The 26,301-nt window shown below is 45.7% G+C and overlaps 1 protein-coding gene across 1 annotated transcript in view; it reads right to left on the reverse strand.

Moving 5' to 3' along the window:
- LOC134573609 (uncharacterized) overlaps positions 1-26,301 on the reverse strand; it is a 106,815-nt gene that overhangs the window by 13,515 nt on the left and 66,999 nt on the right. The window contains exons 19-23 of the mRNA XM_063433393.1: positions 22,973-23,110; positions 14,182-14,321; positions 9,876-9,996; positions 4,455-4,596; positions 1,016-1,095 (exon numbers count right to left, since the gene is read on the reverse strand). Of these exons, the coding sequence (XP_063289463.1) occupies positions 1,016-1,095; positions 4,455-4,596; positions 9,876-9,996; positions 14,182-14,321; positions 22,973-23,110 (621 nt within the window). The remainder of the gene's footprint in view (positions 1-1,015; positions 1,096-4,454; positions 4,597-9,875; positions 9,997-14,181; positions 14,322-22,972; positions 23,111-26,301) is intronic.

The raw sequence follows: 26,301 nt of genomic DNA on the forward strand, positions 1-26,301 counted from the left end.
CTATGTTACGGTTTTCCATCATCCTGTTTTCAATCACTATGTCCCTGTTCTCCATCCTCCTTTATTCAGTCACTATGTTCCTGTTCTCAATCCTTTATTCAATCACTATGTTCCTGTTCTCCATACTCCTTTATGCAATCACTATGTTCCTGTTCTCCATCCTCCTTTATTCAATTTCTATGTTCCTGTTCTCCATACTCCTTTATTCAATCACTATGTCCCTGTTCTCCATCCTCCTTTATTCAATCACTATGTTCCGGTTCTCCATCCTTTATTCAATCACTGTTCCGGTTCTCCATCCTCCTTTATTCAATCACTATGTTCCGGTTCTCCATCCTTTATTCAATCACTGTTCCTGTTCTCCATCCTCCTTTATTCAATCACTATGTTCCTGATCTCTATCCTCCTTTATTCAATCACTATGTTCCGGTTCTCCATCCTCCTTTATTCAATCACTATGTTCCTGTTCTCCATCTCCTTTATTCAATCACTATGTTCCTGTTCTCCATCTCCTTTATTCAATCACTATGTTCCTGTTCTCCATCTCCTTTATTCAATCACTATGTTCCTGTTCTCCATTCTCCTTTATTCAATCACTATGTTCCTGATCTCTATCCTCCTTTATTCAATCACTATGTTCCGGTTCTCCATTCTCCTTTATTCAATCACTATGTTCCTGATCTCCATTCTCCTTTATTTAATCACTATGTTCCTGTTCTCCATTCTCCTTTATTTAATCACTATGTTCCTGTTCTCCATTCTCCTTTATTTAATCACTATGTTGCTGTTCTCCATTCTCCTTTATTCAATCACTATGTTCCTGTTCTCCATTCTCCTTTATTTAATCACTATGTTCCTGTTCTCCATTCTCCTTTATTTAATCACTATGTTGCTGTTCTCCATTCTCCTTTATTTAATCACTATGTTCCTGTTCCCCATTCTCCTTTATTCAATCCCTATGCTCCTGGTCTCCATTCTCCTTTATTCAATCACTATTCCATTTTGTATAACTCACTATGATCTTTGCATGTTATATGTTCTCCCTTCATCCTTAAGGCCCACGATGAGCTTTTAGTGCAGGGAATGCAGATGGGTCTGAAAGACAGAGGTTAGATTGTCACATTAACAACAACAAACATCATCATTTATTCTTATCTTTCATTTAAAAATATTATCCCCGTGACCCAAACGGCCTGTGATAGATGTGTTTTATGTGTTCTTTTCCATGTTTCCACCCTGAGTAGGCCATCCTGTACCTCTGCACCCAACCAAGGAGTGGACCGAGAGAACTTCAGCCTGGGTATTTAAAGTCAGAGCAGCCCAATATGTGGGGCATGTCGTGTCATCACCAATGACGCGCGCACACTCCCAAAGTGATTATGTGTTGCGGTCGCCGGCCCGCCGAGCCTCACGGTCGTGCCCGACCGGCACGACCGCTCCGACTACACGAGCTTACCTGCTCGTCGGCGAGCCGGGAACCGCGCACATAGTTCTTCCGGGCATCGCGCCCGGATCCAAGATGGCGCCGACCGCGTGGTCGCGTCTATTGCTAGCCCCGCCCCCGAGAATTATACCAACGTGTGCGTGACGTCACGACGTCAACGCACACGCACGTTTTGGGGTCAGAGGTCGCCCTCTGACCAATCATAGCCTAGAGAGGGGTATTTAAACCCCTAGCTTTCCCCATTACGTTGCCATGTCGTGGTTTCAGTTTCCTGGTTTCCTGAAAGTGCTATTCTCGTGTTTCTGATTTCCTGGTATCCTGATCCTTGGCGTTTCCCTGGTTATTCTGATCTCTGGTTTCCCTGACTTGGCTTGTTTATCGGTATTGAGTATTTTCTGGCTTCCTTGACCTCGGCTTTCCCTTTGACCATTCTCTGTCTCTAGCGTATTAGTCCGGCCATTCTAAGGACCGGTTTACGCTCTTTCCTATTATTTTCCTTTTCTTACTTATGTATATGTTTACATAGTTTCTGCGTGCTGGACCACATTACTAGTCGTGACATTATGTCAGTTAGACTCCCCTCCAGGGCAGCTCATGCACAGAGCCCTACTGAAGAGCTGAATGTGTTTATTTAGTGTGTTTGTTTTTTTAAATGTATAATATTTTGTTATTTTTTTCAAACAATCAGGGAAACAACATGCAGGGACATAAGACACAATGTTGGTATGGACATTTACGCAGAAGCATACATCACACCAAGTACATACACTTTCTCTAGTGGAAGCAAATTTAATGACACCCTTGTTATGCTTTTTCTGGCAACTTGTGTTTGGTGTCCCCATGACAGGATTGCCAGAGGACAAGAGGGTAAGTTTTGGGAGAATGTCTGTGGGCTGCCTGTGGTTTTGTATGTGTTTGAAGACTGCTTGTGATGTTGCTTGTATAGAGTAGTAAGTGGGAGCGAGAAGGGCTGTGATATACGGGGGCGATAAAGGCCATAGTGTATGTGAGTATAGGAGGTGTGTTAGGAGGATAAGAGCGGTCGTATATGGGGCATATCGGTTGTAGTGTAAAAAACAGGTCGCAAGAGTATTCTGAGAACGGACAGCAGCTGAAATAGCCTGTCCTTCGGTGGGTCCCCGTTCAGAACTCAAGCTGGTTTTAGCTCATCTTGTGCCATTACAGAGAGAACATATCTGAAGCATATCAGACTGGTCCCACCCATACAGGCAGTCCAGATCCGAAATGCCAGCAAGTTCTCTCTGCACGAGAGATACAGCAACCCCAGACGATCGTTTCGTTCTCAGTATTCTCTTGTGACCCATTTTTTACTCTCCACAAGTTTAAGGGATAATCCAGAGGTGGACCCCTTGCTCACGGTGCCTAGGGAGATATCAGCTATGCCTCACTGATGATGCCTTACAAGGCTGAAACGATCGTCTGGGGTTGCTGTGTCTCTCGTGCAGAGGGAACTTGCTGGCATTTCGGATCTGGACTGCCCGTATGGGTGGGACCAGTCTGATATGTTTCAGAGAAGTTCTCTCTGTAATGGCACAAGATGAGCAAAAAACAGCTTGAGAACTGAGCGGTGACCGACCGAAGGGCAGGCTATTTCAGTTGCTGCCCGTTCTCAGTATTCTCTTGCGACCCATTTTTTAATATAGGTTGTAGTGTTTGAGGGACAGGGGCTGCAGTATATGGCAGCAATAAAGGCTGTAATGTATGTGGGGATATGGCATGTAGTGTTTGTGGAAACATGGTCTTAAGTGTGTGGTGAGTCAGGGGCTGTAGTATGTGGGAGATAAGGGCTGTCAAATATGCTGAATACAGGTTGCAGAGTGGGGAAGAAAGCAGTGGCTGAAATTCTGCTGATGTGTAAATATAAAACTGAAATATATAAAATTTTTTTAAAGAATCAAACATTTATTCCCCTCTTCCTACCTTGAGCCAGGGAGGGGGTCAAATCTATCCTAGTGGTCCAGTGGGAAAGGCACCTCGTCTTCACCCACTGCGGATCCTGACAGCTGTGTGTACTCATGGAAACTATTGGAAACCATAGTGATGCTCTGGTCTGAAAGCCAGTGCAGAAACCCGCCAGAGGTCCAATCTCTCCCACAACACTCCTGAAGGTATGGGCTTTGAACTCTTCACGAGATGTTAAGCCCCCTCTATGGGCCAGCCCTACTTGAGTAGATCATTTGATCTGCCCTGTCGGTCTCAGTCCATGTCCATCGCTGCCTACTGGCCATTCACTCAGTTTGCCCAATAGCCATTCTGGGCCAGCACTCAACCAATTATGCATCTTTATTTAGACTGTATAGCAAAATGCATGGATCATACATGAGAACTCCCACCGTTTGCATTTAAAATGACATTTTGAGTCAGACAGTTTTTCTGTGACGATAAATATCTGTAAAATTGCGAGCAATTTATTGTTTGCAATTACAGAGATTTCCTGTGCTTGCTCACAAAAAGCCCAGATGCCGTCCATGGACTTTTTCTGTAGCAAGAAGCACACAGTAGTTACAGCCAATGGAATCTCCTACAGCTCAGATCAGTAGGAAACTATGAAGATCGTTTGCCAGGATACCCATTTTTTACAGCCATGTCCAGCTTACAAATCCAGCCACATTTCCATTGCCATTGCCCTACCTGCGAAAGCCATGCTTTGAGTGTTTCATTTGCCAGAAAATCCCAGCAAGTATGCCATAAGCCCAATGAAAAGCCACAGTGAGCAAAAGTAAAAGTCATTGACAAACAGCTCCATGGATTTTATGGGAATGTGGGGAATTATGTGAGAAAATGCTTGGCTCTAGAACTTAAACCTTAAATTACAAGTTATGTCCAGGAGGATTCTGCTGCCATCTATAAATAGCATGTAAACTCCGTGCCACATTTATATGGACTTACAAAAGCAAAACGATGTAACTTCCTCCATACTATTTAATTATAACTGACTCTGATATAACTGATCATCTTAACTGCTGGTTGAATTTGGCTGATCTCTTACCTGGCTGTTGATGAATAGGAAATCTTCCGACCTAGTTCGAGAAGTGCGACATCATAGTCAAATGTACTGTTTATGTTTTTATCCTTCTTGGCATTTCGGTCAAACTGAGGATGTCGGTAAAGGTTTTTGACCGGCAGGCTTTCTGTAAAACAGAAAACCAAGAACATGTGTGAGAAAGAAGGAATGATACAAAAGTAGAGACATGGAAAAAATCCAACGATATATGGCTCAAATCCATTGTTGCCAAATCTTATTCACTTTCTAATCCCTTTGTCCCCTTTGCCTCCAGTCCTTCGAGTGATGTATCCTAGCACTGACAGTCCAAGCCTGTGCCTGCACTACCAAACTACCGATGGCCTGGCAGCACCCTGCAATATATAGGACCCCGTGCAATCACAAATAGAATGCATGAGATGTGGATACCTTTTGATAGGTTCACTCTTAACTCTAACTTAAGGACCAATCATACTTTAGACTGCCATAACCATCATTAAAGCATGGAACGTCTCTCTTATATAAGATCATCTGGTATCTTTGTGGAGCTCTGCTATTGAGAAATGATAAAGAGTTGGGCATACTATTTCCATAGGATATCTTTAAAGACTGCCCTATTATTATTTAAATATTTCGTCCTTAAAGGGACTCTCCAGTGTCAGGAAAACAAACCAGTGTTCCTGCCACTACAGCATCCTGTATTGCACGCATCCCTCCCATCCCATGTTGCTAAATGGGTTAAAACCTGTTCAGTAAATTACCTGAATCCAGCGCCGATGTCTCTCAGCGCTGGGTCAGGCTCTGCACACGCTCCTCCCCCGCCAGCTGACGTCGGCGGGGGAGACCTATGAGGATTCCGGCGACGCTGGAGGTCCTCATGCATAGCGTGAGGACGTCCAGCGTCATATAAAACACTTTTCATGTTTTAAGAACCCGGAAGTCCTTCTAGTGGCTGTCTGATAGACAATCACTAGAGGAGGACTTAACCCTGCAAGGTAATTATTGCAGTTTATAGAAACTGCAATAATTACACTTGCAGGGTTAAGGGTGATGGGAGTTGGCACCCAGACCACTCCAATGGGCAGAAGAGGGCAACTTAGCCCAGTGCTCTCAGCCTCTCACTCCTGTCCATGTTGAACTGAATGGATAATTGTAATACAGGAGTCTACATTTTTCACATTATCAATGAGGTTGGAGAGAGGGCTGGCTATGGGTACCAGGGAGAGGCTGCTCCCCAACAGACCATTAAAATAAATGTGGGATGGCTCCCACAGCCATAGTGGTTATGGTGGTTAAAGTGTCCTCCTTTATTAGACAAAACATGTGGTTAAATAAATTTAAAGTGAAATTCATTTATTTTAAATTACGTGTATATGTTTTTTTACATGAAAAATTTACAAAAATAATGAAATAAGAAATGTTGTAAACAAAATAAACAAAAAAATGCCTTAAATATGTTTTCTTTTATTGGTTTCTTGGGAACTTAGCCTTAACGAGTATATTTGTCAAAGTCTCACTACATGGAAGGTTTTAACAATATTTACCGAAATGACTTGATAGTTTTATAAGGTTCTAGTATTTATTCCCTTGAATGTGTATAAAGAAATGACCATACTCGAATGACTCAGCATTTACAGTGAGGGGAAAAATATTTGATCCCCTGCTGATTTTTTACATTTGCCCACTGACAAAGGAATGATATGTCTATAGTTTTAATGGTAGGTGTATTTTAACCCCTTAAGGACACATGACATGTGTGACATGTCATGACTCCCTTTTATTCCAGAAGTTTGGTCCTTAAGGGGTTAACAGTGAGAGACAGAATAACAAAAATATAATCCAGAAAAACGCATGTCAAAAAAGTTATAAATTGATTTGCATGTCATTGAGTGAAAAAAGTATTTGACCCCTTCGACTTAGTACTTGGTGGCAAAACCCTTGTTGGCAATCACAGAGGTCAGACGTTTCTTGTAGTTGGCCATCAGGTTTGCACACATCTTAGGAGGGATTTTGTCCCATTCCTGTTTGCAGATCCTCTCCAAGTCATTAAGGTTTCAAGGCTGACGTTTGGCAACTCGAACCTTCATCTCCCTCCACAGATTTTTCCATGGGATTAAGGTGTGAAGACTGGCTAGGCCACTCGAGGACCTTAATGTGCTTCATCTTGAGCCACTCCTTTGTTGCCTTGGCTGTGTGTTTTGGGTCATTGTCATTGTCATTGTAATTAAGGAATGTCCCATTTTCAATGCCCTGGCTGAGTGAAGGAGGTTCTCACCCAAGATTTGATGGTACATGGTCCCGTCCATCATCCCTTTGATGCGGTGCAGTTGTCCTGTCCCCTTAGCAGAACAACACCCCAAAAACATAATGTTTCCACCTTCATGTTTGACGGTGGGGATGGTGTTCTTGGGGTCATAGGCAGCACACCTCCTCCTCCAAACACGGCTAGTTGAGTTCATGCCAAAGAGCTAAATTTTGCTCTCATCTGACCACAACACTTTCACCCAGTTCTCCTCTGAATCATTCAGATGTTCATTGGCAAACTTCAGACAGGTCTGTAAATGTGCTTTCTTGAGCAGGGGGACCTTGCGGGCGCTGCAGGATTTCAGTCCTTCACAGCGTAGTGTGTTACCAATTGTTTTCTGGTCTAAGCTACCTTGAGATCATTAACAAGATCCTCCTGGGGGGGCGGAGCCTGACTGCCAAACGGACAAGACGTGCAAAGAGTGGGCTCCCGAGTCTGGACTCAAGATTCAGGGCACAACGCCCGAGCACACGGACTGCTGATAGCACTAATCGAGTGCAAAAGACCGACCTGAACCCGGGGATACCAGACACTTGGTCCTCCGGTGCCGGGCGGACCACGTGCGACAAGCGGCCTGTGCGGGTGGGAGCCGAGGAGGGACGGCACACACATCCTACCCTTCCCCCCCCCCTGCCGGTGGGGGTTATCCCGGCTCCCAAAGACCTGTACTGCCTCCGGTCTAAATGCCTCTGTGTCCCCGGCAGAACTATCAAACTGCACGGGTCTGGAGCCACTCAAGATGGCGGACGCACCAGGCGCTGCGATGATGGACCAGACAATATCGCAACCGGATAAAGCAGACCCCAGGAGCCAAGTCCCGGACACACTGGGGGCCATATTTGACAATTTCTGGTCCAAGCTGCAGGGACGCATGAGACAAGCACAAGCTACAAAGAAGCCGGAGAGAGGTGAACAAAACCGCAATGAGCGGAGACCTCAACGGCCTCCCAAATGCCGACAACCAAGCTACAATAACCTCGTAGCACTAAAGGGACAACCACTACCACATAAAACTCACAGGTGGAAAAAGCGGGCTACAGGCGGACATACTACCCATCGCTGCCGCACGGTCACGGCCTCTACAACAGCCCTGCGTGGCGGTATCACTCGGAGGTATCCACGGAAACCAACCAAGGGCCGAATGGCTCCCATCAACACTCACAAGGATGACATCGATACTGGGACCATGTACCCTTCTTCCGAGCTGGGGGCTTACCTGGAGGTGACCCTCCTACGCCGCCCATATACCCGAGGGGCTAGTTGTGTTCCGACATACCCTCGGGCCCCCGACCCTGTTGATGGGGTCAATGGACATGAGGCACAGGCCCCTACTAAGGCCTCGGGCGAAGAGACACGGCTCCCGGACGACGTGCACCCAGGAAGTACAGAGGGAGATCCGCAGAGCAGAGAGTTGATTGCCAGGAAGGCCCGGGCAGACTCAAGCTTGCCGCAGCACACACACTCCAGCACAAGCGGGGCATTGGCTGAACTTGTCGCACCATAGAAGCATCAGCCCCTTACCATGAGGGGCAGGCTAGCTGGATGACATGTGCCTACGCTCATCATTAAGCCCACACACTCACACATTGGGACTCTCTCCTACGATTAATGTTCATTCAATGTTGCCTAACAAGTAACGCTAGCATGCCTCTGAGCTGTACCTTAAAAATGTAATACATGTCTTCACTCCAAACATGGTATCCCCTGACCCTGTAACCACTAAGTCTACTATTTTTTCTGTTTAATAGGACTCAGCTCATGTTCCCTATATTGGAACAAACATTTAGGTGTTCTCGCTAGTCCACTCTACATAGCGGTGTTTAATTAACTTTAGTATGCTTAGTCTCATGCACCTCACAAGCCTTAAATATTTGTGTTATCAGATAGGCTCCTAGCCCCCAAGCCCCCTCAAATACACCGCTACGCATAGGTGGAGGGACAAACCACGGTTGATAAACTAGCATGTTGACTAGCTATAGCTACCCATTTCCATGCTTCGACATACCAACGAGGTAACGTTTAAATTTGAATCTGACTTAGCTAAGTGAACCCTCAGTATTTTGCATAAATAACTTGTTTAACCTGTATGATGCCACAATTGAAATTTTCATAAAGAGGCCGTTACGCCTGAGGGTGCATGTAACCATTGTATAACCTGTTCTGTGTAACGTATGTTTCTCATGCATTAACCTCATGTTCTCCTTTCTGTATTGATCCATCTTTTGCCTCAATAAAAACAAAGATTGACAAAAAAAACAAGATCCTCCTGTGTAGTTCTGGGCTGATTCCTCACCATGCTCACGATTATTGAAACTCCATGAGGTGAGATTTTGGAGCACCAGACCCAAGGGAGACTGACAGTTATTTTGTGTTTCTTCCATTTGCGAATAATCACACCAACTGTTGTCACCTTCTCACCAAGCTGTTTGGCGCTGGTCTTGTAGCCCATTACAGCCTTGTGTAGGTCTACAATCTTTTCCCTGACATCCTTGGACAGCTCTTTACAGCTTCTTTACAGGTAACGAGCTAAGATTAGGAACATTCCTTTTAAGAGAGAGTGCTCCTCATCTCAGCTTGTTACCTGTATAAAAGACACCCGGGAGCCAAAAATCCTGCTGATTGGTAGGGGATCAAATACTTATTTCACTCATTGACATGCAAATCAATTTATGATTTTTTTGACATGCATTTTTCTGGATTATTTTTATTTTTTTGTTACTCACTGTTAAAATACACCTACCATTAAAATTACAGACTGATCATTTCTTTGTCAGTGGGCAAACGTTCAAAATCAGCAGAAGATCAAATACTTTTTCCCTCACTGTAGCTCCAATTTTTCATTGAGATTTTGTACCTTAGTATTAAGGGAAAAACCTATACAATCATTGACTATTTTACTGATTTTGATGTGATAGAAGATTATTTGCTTATTTTTGTTAGGCCAAAATAAGTGGATATATAAAATGTTTTGTTTTTTCCAAACTTTGAAATTCACTTTGAATTCACTCTGAATTTTCAACACATTATCATATTTATTAATGGTCCTGCTGTAAATCCATGTTAGTAGTTGTTTATGACTGTATGTTGACATGCTGAATGGATAAAAAAGAATGGGCACTCACCAGTCCCAACTTGCACGTTGATATGCTTTGTTTCTTCATCAAAATGGAAGCAGTGCGCAGCCGTCAGGATAAAGTTTTTGGTCAAAATTGATCCTTTGCAAGTTTCTTGAGACCCAGGACGCTGGATTGAGGACAAGGTATAAAAATAATGTATGGCCGTCAGTGAGTTCAGTAATGTCTGTCAATCTAAGTCTTATATCTGTCAGCATAAAGGTAACCTGCGTAACTTTAGCGTTAGTAACGTAAATTTTGTCCAGATTTGGATGCTAATGATTGGCTTAGACTGTCAGCTGACACACAACAATCAATGCATCCAAATATGGACAATGTTCATATTGCTAATGAGTTACTGTCAATTCTTCATTATGGCAATGATGGCAAAGAGGGAGCCGGGCCAGGGGAGCCTGCGGATGGTTTGATGATGGTTTGGAACAGAACTGGGGGACAACGCCATTAGCCTACTAGACCTGTAAGATTTTCCCATTAACTAACTATTTAGATCTGCTGTGCTTACAACTAAATCAGCAACTAATGCAATTTTACCATTTTTAACAGACATAAATATTTCTGTCCTCTAGGTAGTGGGGTTTAGACTACATATCTGGTATCCTCTCTTGTTTGGATTCACCCCTGTTTAGCGAGTATCATCGGGTGGCCGCAAATCATACACAATTAACTGTAAATCACACACACACAATGTGACATACATTGTATGTGTATGATTTCCTGGATATTGTATATTATTTGCGGGTGTGTGGGAGACTCCCAGAACCTCTGCAAGAGTTAGGATGTCTGCACACTGTACGCACACATAGCCATCCACACTGTACTCACATCTACCTACAATGTACACACACATCTCAGCTCCAACGCTGTACACAGATACAGTTACCCACACTGTGCTCACACAGCTTTTCTCCCACACTGTACACACACAGCTACCCCCACTGTGCACAAACACACAACTACTCACACTGTACAGACACCGCTCAGCTACCCACACTGTACACACAGCTTGGCTACCCACACTGTACACATATTTCAGCTCCAGTTCTGTATACACACACACAGCTACCCATGCTGTACACTCACATCTCAGCTCTGATGCTGACCATACACACAGCTACCCACACTGTACACACACATCCCAGCTCCAATGCCGTACACACACACACACACACACACACCTACCCACACTGTACATACACATCTCAGCTACCCAACCTGTAAACACAGACATACTGCTACCCACACTTCTCACTGTTGCACATATTGCTACTACACACATACTGCTGCACAGACTACTGCAAATTGTCACCCACACTGTTACACATAGACACTCACATACTACAATGCACACTGTACACACACACACTGATACCCAAACTACTGCACATGCTGCTCTTCACACTGTTACAAACACACTACTGCACACACTGTACACAAGAACATACACAGAAATACATGCAGACACAGCTACAAATAAGACACTGCTACAAATAAGCACACGCTATACATATATACAAATACACCCTCAATCTATATGTGTGCAAATTCTGTGCCTGCAGGAGCTCGTGTGTAAATATGACCTTGTTCGTGCAGTATGTCTTATTATATACATTATCTCACAAAAATGAGTACACCCCTCACATGTTTGTAAATATTTGACTATATCTTTCATGTGATAACACTGAAAAATGTACACTCTGCTACAATGTAAAGTAGTAAGCCTGTGTAACAGTGTAAATTTTCTGTCCCCTCAAAATAACTCAACACACAGCCATTAATGTCTAAACCGTTGGAAACAAATGTGAGTACACCCCTAAGTGCAAATGTCCAAATTGGGCCCAAAGTGTCAATATTTTGTGTGGCCACCATTATTTTCCAGCACTGCCTTAAACCTCATGGGCATGGAGTTCACCAGAGCTTCATAGGTTGTCCTCTTCCACCCCTCCATGAAAACATCACAGAGCTGGTGGATGTTAGAGACCTTGTCCTCCCCCACCTTCCATTTGAGGATGTCCCACAGATGCTCAATAGGGTTTAGGTCTAGAGACATGCTTGGCCAGTCCATCATCTTTACCTTCAGCTTTTTTAGCAAGGCAGTGGTCGTTTTTGAGATGTGTTTGGGGTCGTTATCATGTTGGAATACTGCCCTGCGGCCCAGTTTCCAAAGGGAGGGGATCATGCTCTGCTTCAGTATGTCACAGTACATGTTGGCATTCATGGTTCCCTCAATGAACTGTAGCTCCCCAGTGTCAGCTGCACTTGTGCAGGCCCAGACCATGACACTCCCACCACCATGCTTGACTGTAGGCAAAACACACTCGTCTTTGTAGTCCTCACCTGGTTGCCGCCACACACGCTTAACACCATCTGAACCAAATAAGTTTATCTTGGTCTCACCGGACCACAGGACATGGTTCCAGTAATCCATGTCCTTAGTCTGCTTGTCTTCATCAAACTGTGTTTGCTGGCTTTCTTTTGCATCATCTTTAGAAGAGGCTTCCTTCTGTGATGACAGCCATGCAGACCAATTTGATGCAGTGTGCGGTGTATGGTCTGAGCACTGACAGGCTGAATGGGGGTGCGACCATTATGTGAAACTTTTTTTTTTTTTTAAAACAGCTTTTTAATAGTTGCTGATAATATTATAGTTGCTAATAACATAGCTGCTGAGAACATGCATATTACATGCTCTGTCCTCCTGTCATTTTAACTAAGAACATACATACACATTCCTAATGCATTCCGTAGATAAAATGCACTAAAATACAATAAACTGATAGGAAAGAATGATCTTGAGTATAAGATCAGTATGAGGTTTGCCATCATTTTTAAGAATATGAATGTCTTACAACAAAAACAGCAATGGTCATGTATGCGACTATTACGTGATGAATTAGATTTGAACCAATTTTTGGATTGAAAAAACAGGGTGCGACTATTATGTGGTGGCGACTATTATGCGGTGAAATACGATATTTCCCATCCTCTGACATCCTCTGGATATGACGCTGAGCATGTGCACTTAACTTCTTTGGTCGACCATGGCGAGGCCCGTTCTGAGTGGAACCTGTCCTGTGAAACCGCTGTATGATCTTGCCCACCGTGTTGCAGCTCAGTTTTAGGGTCTTGGCAATCGTCTTGTAGCCTAGGCCATCTTTATGTAGAGCAACAATTCTTTTTTTCAGAACCTCAGAGTTCTTTGCCATGAGGTGCCATATTGAACTTCCCGTGACCAGTATGAGAGTGTGAAAGCGATAACACCAAATTTAACACACCTGCTCCCCATTCACACCTGAGACCTTGTAACACTAACGAGTCACATGACACAGGGGAGGGAAAATGGCTTATTGGGCCCAATTTGGACATTTCCACTTAGGGGTGTACTCACCTTTGCTGCCAACGATTTAGACATTAATGGCTGTGTGTTGAGTTATTTTGAGGGGACAGCATATTTACACTGTTATATAGGCTGTACACTTACTACTTTACATTGTAGCAGAGTGTCATTTCTTCCGTGTTTTCACATGAAAAGATATAATAAAATATTTACAAAAATGTAAGGGGTGTACTCACTTTTGTGAGATACTGTATGGGTATATCTATAAGTAAATAATAAGAAAAGGGTTTACTAACAGATTTATAAAATGTTTGAATTTCAAATGAAAATCAAGGCCTCTGAGTTTGGTGTATAATCACCAATTAATGTTAAAATATGTAAGAGATGGTGAGTTTGTGGGTCAGAGGTGTACCTAGATTATCCAGGACAAAAATGTATTTTGGCACTCCCTGCCCCTCCCCCCCCCCCCCCCCCCCCCAAAAAGGAGGGGAAAATTACATGCACATCCACACATCCACAAGGACACATATACAAACACACACACACACACACATACACAAACACACACAGATACTTCTACAAACACATTATTTTTATTTAATTTTTTGGCAACAAAGAAGTCAACCAAGCCTCCATTTTCTTACCTTGAAAGGGAGTTTGAGTGAAACCTCATCCACGGAGTACAAGGCTTCGTTGCTGGGATCTATCTGTACTGATTGTCTAACTCCCAAACGGTCTTTACTGATGCAGGGGCTGCAGAGTGATCAGCAGCCCAATACAACAGCCTCAGCACCTGCCATGCAACACCCCCACAAGCACAAACTATCGAGACAGGGGGGTGCACTGTTCTACCCACTTCAGCCTGTCGACCCCCCTTTCTGAAGAGAATGACCAATAGTATGGGTATTAGGGAAGGACTTAACTGGTCATGAGTTAGTACGATTTCTCCAGAATACATACAGTTATGGTGATTTTAGCAATCCAAGGGAACTTCTCATTGACAAGAGTTTTCTTCTTATTTTCATCAGTATTTGGATTATTAAAAACGTCATCTATAATCTCTTTGTTGAGTCCGCACATATCCATAGCGTCTGTCTCACCTGGGGGAGAAAGTGGCAATCTCTAGTGGGAGGATGGTCAATGACAGACTGTAGAAATGAAGGAAATCAGATAGGTCACTAGGGAAGAAGGATTTGAGTGTTTAAAACAGGCTTTAGCTCTCTGCAGTGATTAAAGGGTTACTCCAAGCACCATGACCACTTTAATGATTTGACGAGGTCATGGTGGTATGAGTCAGTATGTGCCGTGTTTCTGCATGAAACATTGCACATACAGAGTTATTGTTCATTGTTTGCTGTATGCACTGCAACATCTCCGATCCCTCAGTCTCCTCGCTGGCCTGAGCCAGCAAAATGGTCCAATCACATGCTCTGTGAGAAGCATGTGATTAAACAGCGTGCTGCTTCAGTGACCTCAGGCGCTGGATTCAAGGTGAGTAAAACCTTTTTATATTTGATTTTATTTCAGGTTTACAGGAAGTTGGGAGGAGAGACCATCCTCATAGCACTGGTGGATCCAGGGGGGGGCGGAGGGCAACGGGTTAATTGAACCCCTGAGGCTCTCCCCTGCCAGCTAATACAGGGCTGGCACTGTCCAAGCGCCACCCCTGCAATGTGCCTTCACGGACCGGGGGAGAAATCAGAGATCTCCCTCCCCGGTCCGCAGGCACCATGCTGGCAGCCGGCAGGGGAGAGAGGACTAGGGAGCTCAGTCTGCAGCTCCTCCGGGTCCTTCTCTCGCGAGCACGGATCTCGCAAGAGTAAACTCTAGCCCTGGAGCTGCGGGCTAGAGTTCACTCTCACCACTGCGACCACCAGGGATTCCCCACGGGCCACCAGGGATCGAGAAATGTCCCCCCTCCTCCCTCTATAAAGGTAAGATGGGAGGGAATCATACATTTATTTATTTTTCTTTAAAAAAAAAAAAGAAAATTATAAAAAAGCCGCCCTACCCTCCTCATCACACATACACACACTGCCCCACACACACACACACACTGCCCCACACACACATGCACATTGCCCCCCATACACACACTGCCCCCACACACACACACACTGCACCCCATACACACTGCCCCCCTACACACACACACAGTCCCCCATACACACATTGCCACACACACACACACATACACAGCCCCCCATACACACAATGCCCCCACACACACACACATACACAGCCCCCCATGCACACACTTCCCCATACACAAATTGCCCCACACACACACATACATTGCCCCCACATACACCATACACATTCACACACTGCCCCCATACACACACTGCCCTCACACACAGCCCCCCATACACACAGTGACCTCTACACACACACACACTACACATTCACACACTACACCTCCCACACACTGCACCCCTCACACACCACTGCTCCTATTTGCTACTACAGCCCCATATCCCAGCAGACCTCAGGTAAGTTGTCAAACTGTTCTTAAACGGCTTTAATACTTACTCTGGCACCATAACCACTACACATAGTTGTAGTGGTTATTGTGCATGGATTATTTATTTTAATAATCTACAAGTGCCCCTCCCAAGATCAGTCTCTGGATCCGCCACGGCCTCATAGTGCCCAGGAGGGCATGTTACATTGGAAGGATCCCCCTCTCAAAAGGGTTATAGTAACCCGTTAAGTTACTTTATGTGAACCTTTAAAATGACCATTATGTCTAAAGGCAATATATATATGGTATTTTAAATAGTATAGTGAGAGCATAAAATTATACACCAAAATATAAAATATATAAAACAGGCAATATTACCACCTGTCTTGAATTTCCTAAAAATATAAAATAAAAGACATAGTATAGCCTGTAAAACCAATTTAAAATGAATTAAATAAAAGGTATATCCACTCACGTGGTGCTGAGCCTTAGACTTAAAACGCCTTGTAATAATTTCCTGGAGACCACAATGCTGGAAAAGCAGGTTAAGTTGTTTCTCTGTCAGGATTCCTTTGCTGTGCACTTTGATAAAGACCTACACGGTCGAAACGCGTTTGATAAAGACCTACACGGTCGAAACGCGTTTGATAAAGACCTACACGGTCGAAACGCGTTTGATAAAGACCTACACGGTCGAAAAGTGCAATATTTGGGAGATCCCACTATATGCTGTGCAATAAAGTTTTTGTTCCTGTATTTCCGGACTTGGTTTTTATTTAAAAACAAAGGAATCCTGACAGAGAAACAACTTAACCTGCTTTTCCAGCATTGTGGTCTCCAGGAAATTATTACAAGGCGTTTTAAGTCTAAGGCTCAGCACCACGTGAGTGGATATACCTTTTATTTAATTCATTTTAAATTGGTTTTACAGGCTATACTATGTCTTTTATTTTATATTTTTAGGAAATTCAAGACAGATGGTAATATTGCCTGTTTTATATATTTTATATTTTGGTGTATAATTTTATGCTCTCACTATACTATTTAAAATACTGTTTTACACTTTCTGTGTGTGATTTGGAGTGATTCACACTTGGTGATTTGAGCACTCTTTTCAATATCCCTCCTTTTTTATTGTTTGTATTTGGTAATTGTGGCAGAAGCAGCCACAAGAGACTTTTGCATTGATTATTGCCTGTATTTGAACTGTATGTTATTTGAGCATAGTGGATTTTATTAGACTGGTTCTGGCCCTTTAAATGCTCTGACAAAGGATCTGCAGTTTTGCTATGCACTTCGGATGCAGAGTGTGAAGAGAAAACCCTGTTTTATGGACTTAGTTTGACTGTTTTATTCCCCTCCCTCCTAGAACACCAGTTTAAAACCCTTAATAACTGTCATATTTTCAAACACTGTCTGTCTTTAACTGTCATTTTGTTTTCCTCTGAGGAGGAGTTGTTTTGCTGCATGTGTGCTGATTGATAAAGGGGTTGCTGTTTAACCTTCATCCTGTGTCGTCTGAAGTTTGGTCCAGGGTGGAAAAGGCCCTAAGTGATCCCAGTCAATCCTCGGCGTCTGGGCCTGAAGTGTTTCAGGGTCCCTGATAGCTACAAGGAAGCAGACTTGGCGGAGGTACTCGGTCGGAGTACTGGAGCTCCGTTACAATTGGTGGCAAGCGACAGGATTCGAACCGCACAGCAGACCGTTGTTCGGCAGTTACAGCCATTGGGGAAATTTGCTATTTCGTATGGAAACGAAAGGAAAGGGTATGTGAATATACCCGAACGGATAGTGAATGGGGACAGACTATACCAACTTGAAACGGGCCACGCTAAAAGAACTATTGGAAGCCAGGGGAATTATTGCCAGCAATAAAACCAAAGCTACCCTTATTGCTGAACTCATGGAGGGAGACCGGGCAGCTGCTGCAGCACCTCTTATGGACAGCACACAGAATGAGTTTGGAAGAGAACTCCAAAGCAGACTGGCCTTTTTCCCAGGTACGCCTCCCATAGAAACCTTGGAAAGGATTATGGCAGATGTCCACGAATACATAATGGAAAAGCAGCGGGCAGACCGGAGGTCCAGAGAGGGGTCCCTAACCACACCACACATAGTACCGGGGAAGCCTAAAATCCCGTACCATGCTTTTAAAAACTATGTGGAGACCGAAGACATCGATGGCTACTTGCATGACTTTGAGAGGTTATGCCAATTACATGAGATCAACGCCGCCGACCGGGTACCCCTGTTGGTGGGTAAGCTAGCGGGCCGGGCAGCAGAAGCCTACCGCACCATGCCAGACGAGGATAGCAGAGACTACCAGAAAGTAAAGCAGGCCATCCTGGACAGGTATGCAATTACCCCGGAGGCATACCGGCAGCGGTTCCGAGAAAGCCGAAAGACGGAGAAAGATACTCACATGGAGTGGGCACACCGCTTAACTAGGGCGGGCAAAGGTTGGGTGCAAGCCGCACAAGCAACCACAGTGGAGGACATGCTACAATTACTGCTACTGGAGCAATTCTTCCAGGGGTTAACCCCGGATTTACAAAACTGGCTGAGGAATCGGAAACCGCGCATCTTAACTGACGCCGCCAGGTGGGCAGACGAGTACCAAGATGCCAGGAGGGCACAGCGGGCACAGGCACGGTCCATCTTGGGAGCTGCTAACCCACCTCCCACCATTAACCCCACCCCAGCACTGTGTCCGGGTGGTGGGAACTACCAAACCCCTCCACGGTACAACAATGCCCGATCTTTCATCAGGTGCCACACGTGTAACCAGCAGGGCCACATGCAGAGAGACTGTCCCAGAAACAGAAACCGCTCCACGTGGAATACTCCAACTAATTCCCCTGCAAACCGGGCAGCAGTACACTGCTACCAGAGTGAGCCTCGACAACCTTTCTTCGGGACCCGGTCTAATGAAGAATCTTTGGGCACCCTCCACGAGGTTAACCCAGTACAAGCAGCTGCAGACAACCGACAGGGACACCGCCAAGGGGTACACGTAGAGGGAAAACGCCTTCAGGGTCTGCGTGATTCTGGGGCCACCATAACCCTGGTTCGCAATCACCTAGTCCCCAAGCACCAGCTCACTGGAGAATATGTGGCAGTCCGGGTGGCAGGGGGAGCGATTTACAAAATTCCCACTGCTAAAGTACATTTGTATTGGGGAGCGGGCTCGGGGAATGTGGAAGTGGGCCTCATGCAGGACTTACCAGCTGATGTCATCCTGGGTAACGACTTAGGGGAGCTGACCTCCGCTTTTGTTTCTCAGCACCCCGCGCAGGAAGCACTTCCCGTGGTAACCCGGCAGCAGGCCCGCACCACCGCATCTTCTGAACACTCTTAAGGCTCCGGTAAGTAACAGTACTGACCTACCTTTCGTCCCCTGGGCTCCCCCCTAAGAATTTGGTACTGAAGTAGTCACCGACCCGTCCCTGCAGGTATACCGGGATAGGGTTACACAGAATCAGGCAGGGTTGGAGGGGGAAAAATACGCTTGGGAGAAAGGATTATTGTATAGATATGCTGAGAAGGTAGTAGCAGGATCTGTACCCATGACCCTCACACAATTAGTCGTGCCCCGAAAGTACAGGCAAGAATTACTACATATTGCCCATGACATCCCTTTATCAGGACATCTAGGCGTCAGTAGGACGAAGCATCGTTTGACCCAAAACTTCTTTTGGCCAGGGGTCTCCAAAGATATTCGGCAGTATTGCCAAACTTGTGACACATGCCAGAGAGTAGGGAAGAGAGGGGACCGGTACAAGGCAAAAATGCACTCCCTACCCATAATAGATGAACCCTTCAGTAGAGTGGCAGTAGATATAATCGGACCCCTAGCAAAACCCAGCCCGTCAGGGAAAAAGTATATACTAACCGTAGTAGACTATGCTACCCGGTACCCAGAGGCCGTAGCCCTAACTAATATCCATGCGGAGACTATAGTAGATGCCCTAATCCGGATATTCTCCAGAATGGGGTTTCCCAAAGAGATTATCTCAGATCGGGGTACCCAATTCACAGCTGAAGTCACTCATCAGTTATGGAGAACATGTGGGGTGAAACCTATTGTAAACTCAGCGTATCACCCCCAGTCCAATGGGCTCTGTGAACGGTTCAACGGAACCTTAAAGCAAATGCTCCGTACCTTCATGGATACCCAGAAGGACTGGGAAAGGTTTCTTCCCCATCTGCTCTTCGCGTACCGAGAGGTACCCCAGGAGTCCACGGGGTTCTCGCCATTCGAATTACTATTCGGAAGGAGAGTGCGGGGTCCCTTAGACCTCATTAGGTAACACTGGGAGGGAACGGTCACCAGTAACGGTACCCCTATCGTCCCATATGTACTAGAGTTCAGGGAACGCTTGGAGACCCTAATCCAGACGGTACGGTCTAATCTCCAGGCGGCCCAGCAACGACAGCGCAGATGGTACGATAGGGGAGCCAGAGACCGCAGCTTTCAAATAGGACAAAAGGAAGTAACTGCCATATGTGCCTCGGCCGCCGAGGACCCGGATAATCTACCCCTACCAGACCTATTAGCCCAAGGGGGGGCCAACACCGAATTAGGGGAAGTACAGCTAGGAGACAGGCTGAGCACTAGAGAGCGAGCTCAAATACTAGAGCTGATCCGGGAAAAAGGGGATACCTTCTCCAACCAGCCCGGGTATACCCCGCTGGCTACCCACAGGGTAGAAACCCCAGGGCAACACCCTCTTCGAAAAACCCCCTACCGCATACCCGAATCCGTAAAAGATCATATGCGGAAGGAGATTGACGAAATGTTACAACTAGGAGTGATAGAACACTCAGATAGCCCATGGGCCTCTCCGGTAGTGCTGGTACCGAAGCGGGACGGAACCACCCGCTTCTGCGTCGACTACCGGAAACTTAATGATAAAACAATTTCAGATGCCTATCCCATGCCCCGAATCGATGAGCTCTTGGATAAAATGGCCAGGGGCCAGTATCTCACCACAATAGACTTGTGCAAAGGGTACTGGCAGATCCCACTAGCCGAGGATGCCATCCCAAAGTCCGCATTCGTCACCCCGTTTGGGCTATACCAATTCAAGGTGATGCCATTCGGGATGAAGAATGCGCCGGCTACGTTTCAGCGGATGGTGGACCGGTTACTGGACGGATCCCAGGAGTATGCTTGCGCCTATTTAGATGACATAGCAATATTTAGCAACTCCTGGGACGAGCACTTGACCCATATAGGGGCCATCCTCGACCGCATCAGGGAGGCAGGGCTCACGTTAAAACCCAGCAAGTGCCACGTAGGGATGGCCGAAGTGCAGTACTTAGGCCACAGGGTGGGCAGTGGGCAGCAAAAGCCAGAACCCGCTAAGATAGAGGCCGTAGCTAAGTGGCCAACCCCTCGCACGAAAACTCAGGTTTTAGCTTTTCTAGGGACCGCCGGGTATTACCGTAAATTTGTACCTAATTATAGTGCCCTAGCCAAGCCCCTTACTGACCTCACCAAAAAGAACTTACCCAAAGTAGTGGCCTGGAGCCCAGAGTGTGAGAAGGCATTCCAAGAACTGAAAACTGCCCTAATTCATGCCCCGGTACTGGCCGCTCCCGATCCAACTAAACGCTTTCTCGTTCATACAGATGCTTCTATGTTTGGATTGGGAGCAGTGCTGAGCCAAGTTGGGGCCGATGGCAGCGAGCATCCAGTCGCTTACTTAAGTCGGAAACTACTACCCAGGGAAGTAAGCTATGCCGCCATCGAAAAGGAATGCCTGGCGGTGGTGTGGGCCCTCAAGAAACTACAGCCCTACCTATATGGACAACAATTTACCTTGCTCACAGATCACAACCCGTTGGTGTGGCTAAACCGGGTGTCAGGGGACAACGCTAGACTACTGAGATGGAGCTTGGCACTACAACCATTTGATTTCACCATCCAGTATCGCCCAGGGAAACAAAATGGTAACGCCGACGGGTTGTCCAGACAGACAGAACTTGAGAAATGATCTGTGAGCACTCCTCCGGACATCCCCAAGCAGATCCGTTGGGATCAGACTGTGTATGCCGGCTTGGTTCTGGGGGAGCATTGTGGCAGAAGCAGCCACAAGAGACTTTTGCGTTGATTATTGCCTGTATTTGAACTGTATGTTATTTGAGCATAGTGGATTTTATTAGACTGGTTCTGGCCCTTTAAATGCTCTGACAAAGGATCTGCAGTTTTGCTATGCACTTCGGATGCAGAGTGTGAAGAGAAAACCCTGTTTTATGGACTTAGTTTGACTGTTTTATTCCCCTCCCTCCTAGAACACCAGTTTAAAACCCTTAATAACTGTCATATTTTCAAACACTGTCTGTCTTTAACTGTCATTTTGTTTTCCTCTGAGGAGGAGTTGTTTTGCTGCATGTGTGCTGATTGATAAAGGGGTTGCTGTTTAACCTTCATCCTGTGTCGTCTGAAGTTTGGTCCAGGGTGGAAAAGGCCCTAAGTGATCCCAGTCAATCCTCGGCGTCTGGGCCTGAAGTGTTTCAGGGTCCCTGATAGCTACAAGGAAGCAGACTTGGCGGAGGTACTCGGTCGGAGTACTGGAGCTCCGTTACAGTAATATATATATATATATATGGTGATAGGGGATATTAAAAGGAAACAACACTGCCCAAATGTTGTAAAAATCACTGTTTAGTAGATATACCTCTAGATTGTAAGCTCGTGGGAGCAGGATCCTCGTTGACCAGTTGTTTCTGTAACATTTTTTATATTATCTAATTTTTTGTCAAATTTTGCCTTTTTAATATTGTAAAGCTCTGCATAATAAGTTGGCGCTTTATAAATTCCAAAAATAATAATAATATATGAAAACATGCATGCATTTAAGTATGCTGTCTTTTATTGGGACTTTATCGAAAACAGTTTACAAAGCTGCAGAAATCTTGTCTGCAGCCTTTGCAAACCCTTCCCTTTTAACCCGGTCCAGACTTTCCGTGGCTTCCCAATGCAGCTCAATGAGAAGTCTGAGCAATTGCTGGCTCTCCACTGAGCTAACCAAACCAGGAAGTAACTGGACCGGTACTCTGCTTGAAAGCCAGGGGACTGTAACAAGGTTAATTTATAAAAGTGCCAATTTCTATTGAAGTTAATGTGCTTTAGGGGTCAGAGTGTCCCTTTAAGGCTGTATGGAGTGTGCATGTGAGATGGGAGAGACACAGTAAGGAGAGAGCTTAGATACAGAAACTTCAGACAATGTATCCCAGGAAAGACAGGCCACGTAACAGGTTGGAATACAATATTATTTCTACCTATTATGCTGTCAAACGCCTTCTTCATGTGGTCTATATTCTGCAGGCGGAACGTGTGCTGTTCATTAGGCTTCTTTGATGCAAGAACGTTCAACTCGTTGTTATGGGTACCGTCCCCCAAACCAAAGACATACACATCTGTAAATTAAATAGCAAATAATATCAGACAAGAGTGAGCCATGAGAGGGTTTGCAAGGGGGTGGCAAAATTGACTCACACCGTTCTGTAATGTGTAGAAATAACAAGTGTTACATTGGGATGCCTGTTGGTACAATACTACAGGAGGGAGGCAGCATGAAGAATTATCCATCTCAATGTTCCCCAGCCTTGCACTGGTCTATTTTAATATTTTCTAGTAGTAGAATCCAGTATTCGGGGCTGACAAGGCATGAAAAATACATATGGTGCCCCCAGGAGGTGTTTATACATTACTACAATCTGAGAGGAGACTGCTCTGAATATACATAACACGCTCGGGCGGTCATTAGATTCATACAATATACAGAGTGTACCTGGGCTATTGGATTGTACATGGTATTGATACCGGAGAAACTGACGGAAGCCAAGCACAGAGAGATGGACACAGGTTTCTTCAGGAAGGAAGAGATTCTTTATTGGATCACCGATCGGGACTCAGAGGGACTAATGTCACCAAAATACAGCAAGTTCTGAGCCCCGGACAATAGTGCAGGCTCCTTATATAGGCATATAACTCCTCCCATATTAAGCTCCACCCGCACATTCTCTTAACCAATCAACACAATAAGAATTAACTTCCTGTTTGACCGCATGGCTTGTCCAGCACAATGGAGGAGGGGGAATACTATATCCTGTATTCTTGCACATGCTCCGTACACTACTGATCGTATCTTGCCTCGTGCAACCAACTGATCGATACGTCAGCATATGCACGTACACATGCCACGTGGTAATCTCGGCCTACTAAATTTATTTTTACCGAGATTCCACCACATTCCCCCCTTTGATGCCTCTTGATATTTTACAATTACTTGAGGCATCACATACCCTTAGTTTTGCTTACACCGCAAGTTACCTTGAACCAGACCAGACTTATCTTATGATGTGAATCTTTTAACACTCATCTTCCTGCATTGGTTCTCTTTGATCTAGAGCCTTATACTTATATATCGCCATTATCTGTGCAGCAGCCTTCCTCTCTGCTATACTTCCTATCAGGCTTTGCACAGACCTAACTACTAAGGGTATAAGACACGGTAGGAGTAGACACAACAGTAAAATCAGTAGGACTCCACCTACCACTGCCTTAAGCCCTCCAAACCACTCATACCAGCTACCAAACCAACTACTTGGATTATACCCTTTCCATACCTGAGTAGGCACATGCGCTAGTTTAACCATATGGCTAGTAAGCTCAGCTATTGCTTGCCCTTCTGTAACGTGTATATACCCCTACACGCAGGATCCAGCAAAACAGAAGACAGCACAGAGGAGAGATACGTCTACCGGACCTTAGAGTGGCCGGACTCGACGTAAAGGAGAAGTACAGAGTCAGGAGCGATCCGAGGTCAAGGGCACAAAGAGACAGCGTAAACGAGAACTAGCCGGGGTCTGGTACACAGGAATCAGCAAGCCGGCAAACAGTACAGACAAGGATAAAGCGAAAACGAAGTCAGAATACAAAGCCAAGGTCAAGTACGGAGAAACACAACTGAATACAACAAGCACTAAAGGGAACTGTAGCAGAAACCACGATAGGGCAAGGAACTAAGGGAAAAGGGTAAGTATAAGTAGCCTTCAAACTAACGTGATTGGCTCCTGTCACTTCCACTCCCCCAACAGGTAAGTGTATGGGGTGATTGGCGTGACAGGAGCCAATGGGAGCCTTTTTGCAATTTAGGCTCCCACTGTCTCTTTAAGAGCGCGCCCGAGATTCGCGGCGCGCTCTTAGCTGCAGGCGGGACACGTGACCGCTTCTCGCGGTCACTGCCCGCCTTCCTGTTTGAGCAGTCGGATGAGCCGCGCGCGGCTCGTGCAGCCGCAGGACCGCGCGCGGCTTGAAGAGAGGACCGCGGCCGGCCCCCGGATAAGGTAAGTACCGCTACAGTACCCCCCCCTGAGGACACGCCCTCCGGGCGGGCAGGACCAGGTCTGGCAGGAAAACGCGAATGGAAAGAACGTACAAGGCGGGGAGCATGAACAGCATCCGCAGAAATCCAACTGCGCTCCTCAGGCCCATAACCCTTCCAATGTACCAAGTACTGAAGCCGACCCCTGAGGAAACGAGAGTCAATAACAGCAGACACTTCGAACTCCTCATGACCCTCCACAGAGACAGGAGGGGGAGGGGGTGTACTCCGGGTATAGCGGTTGCGTACGTAAGGCTTCAACAACGAGGTGTGAAATACATTGGGTATACGCAGATTTTTAGGCAGACCCAAGGCATAAGAAACGGGATTAACCTTATGTATAATGCGATAAGGACCAATGAAGCGGGGAGCCAATTTCATAGAAGGCACCCGGAGGCGAATATTCCGTGTGGAAAGCAAAACCCTGTCCCCCACAACATAGGAAGGAGCCGCTCTGCGATGCTTGTCAGCCTGAGCCTTCTGGCGGGCAGCAGAGTCCACCAAAGAACGCTGAACCTGCTCCCAAGTATTACGCAAACCAGCCAAATGCTCATCCAGAACTGGCATGCCCTGTGAGGAGAATGCAGCCGGAAGAACAACGGGATGCTGGCCATAGACAACGTAAAAAGGGCTTTTGCCGGAAGAATCATGAGTGGCGTTATTCCGAGCAAATTCAGCCCAAGGAAGCAGGTCAGACCAATTGTCCTGATGGTGAGACACAAAACAACGGAGGTACTGCTCCAGAGACTGGTTGGCACGTTCAGCAGCTCCATTAGACTGGGGATGGTAAGCGGAAGAAAATGAGAGGGAAATACCCATCTCCGAACAAAAGGCTTTCCAGAACCTGGAAATAAATTGGCTACCCCTATCGGATACAATAGATAAGGGAATACCATGTAATCGAAACACTTCTTTAGCGAAGATAAGAGCCAGTTCCTTGGAAGTGGGCAACTTGCGAAGAGACACAAAGTGAGCCATTTTGGAAAACCGATCTACTATCATTAGGATGACTGTGTTACCATTCGAAGGGGGTAATTCAACAATAAAATCCATTGATAGATTAGACCAAGGTCTCTCGGGAACGGGTAACGGATGCAACAGCCCACAAGGAACTCTACGAGAGGTTTTCATACATGCACAAGTAGAACAAGCACTTATATAGTCAGTAACATCCTTACGTAAGGTATCCCACCAGAAATACCGAGAAACGGCTGACACTGT

This window comes from Pelobates fuscus, chromosome 9 (genome assembly GCF_036172605.1).
Source record: "Pelobates fuscus isolate aPelFus1 chromosome 9, aPelFus1.pri, whole genome shotgun sequence".
Lineage (NCBI taxonomy): Eukaryota > Metazoa > Chordata > Amphibia > Anura > Pelobatidae > Pelobates > Pelobates fuscus.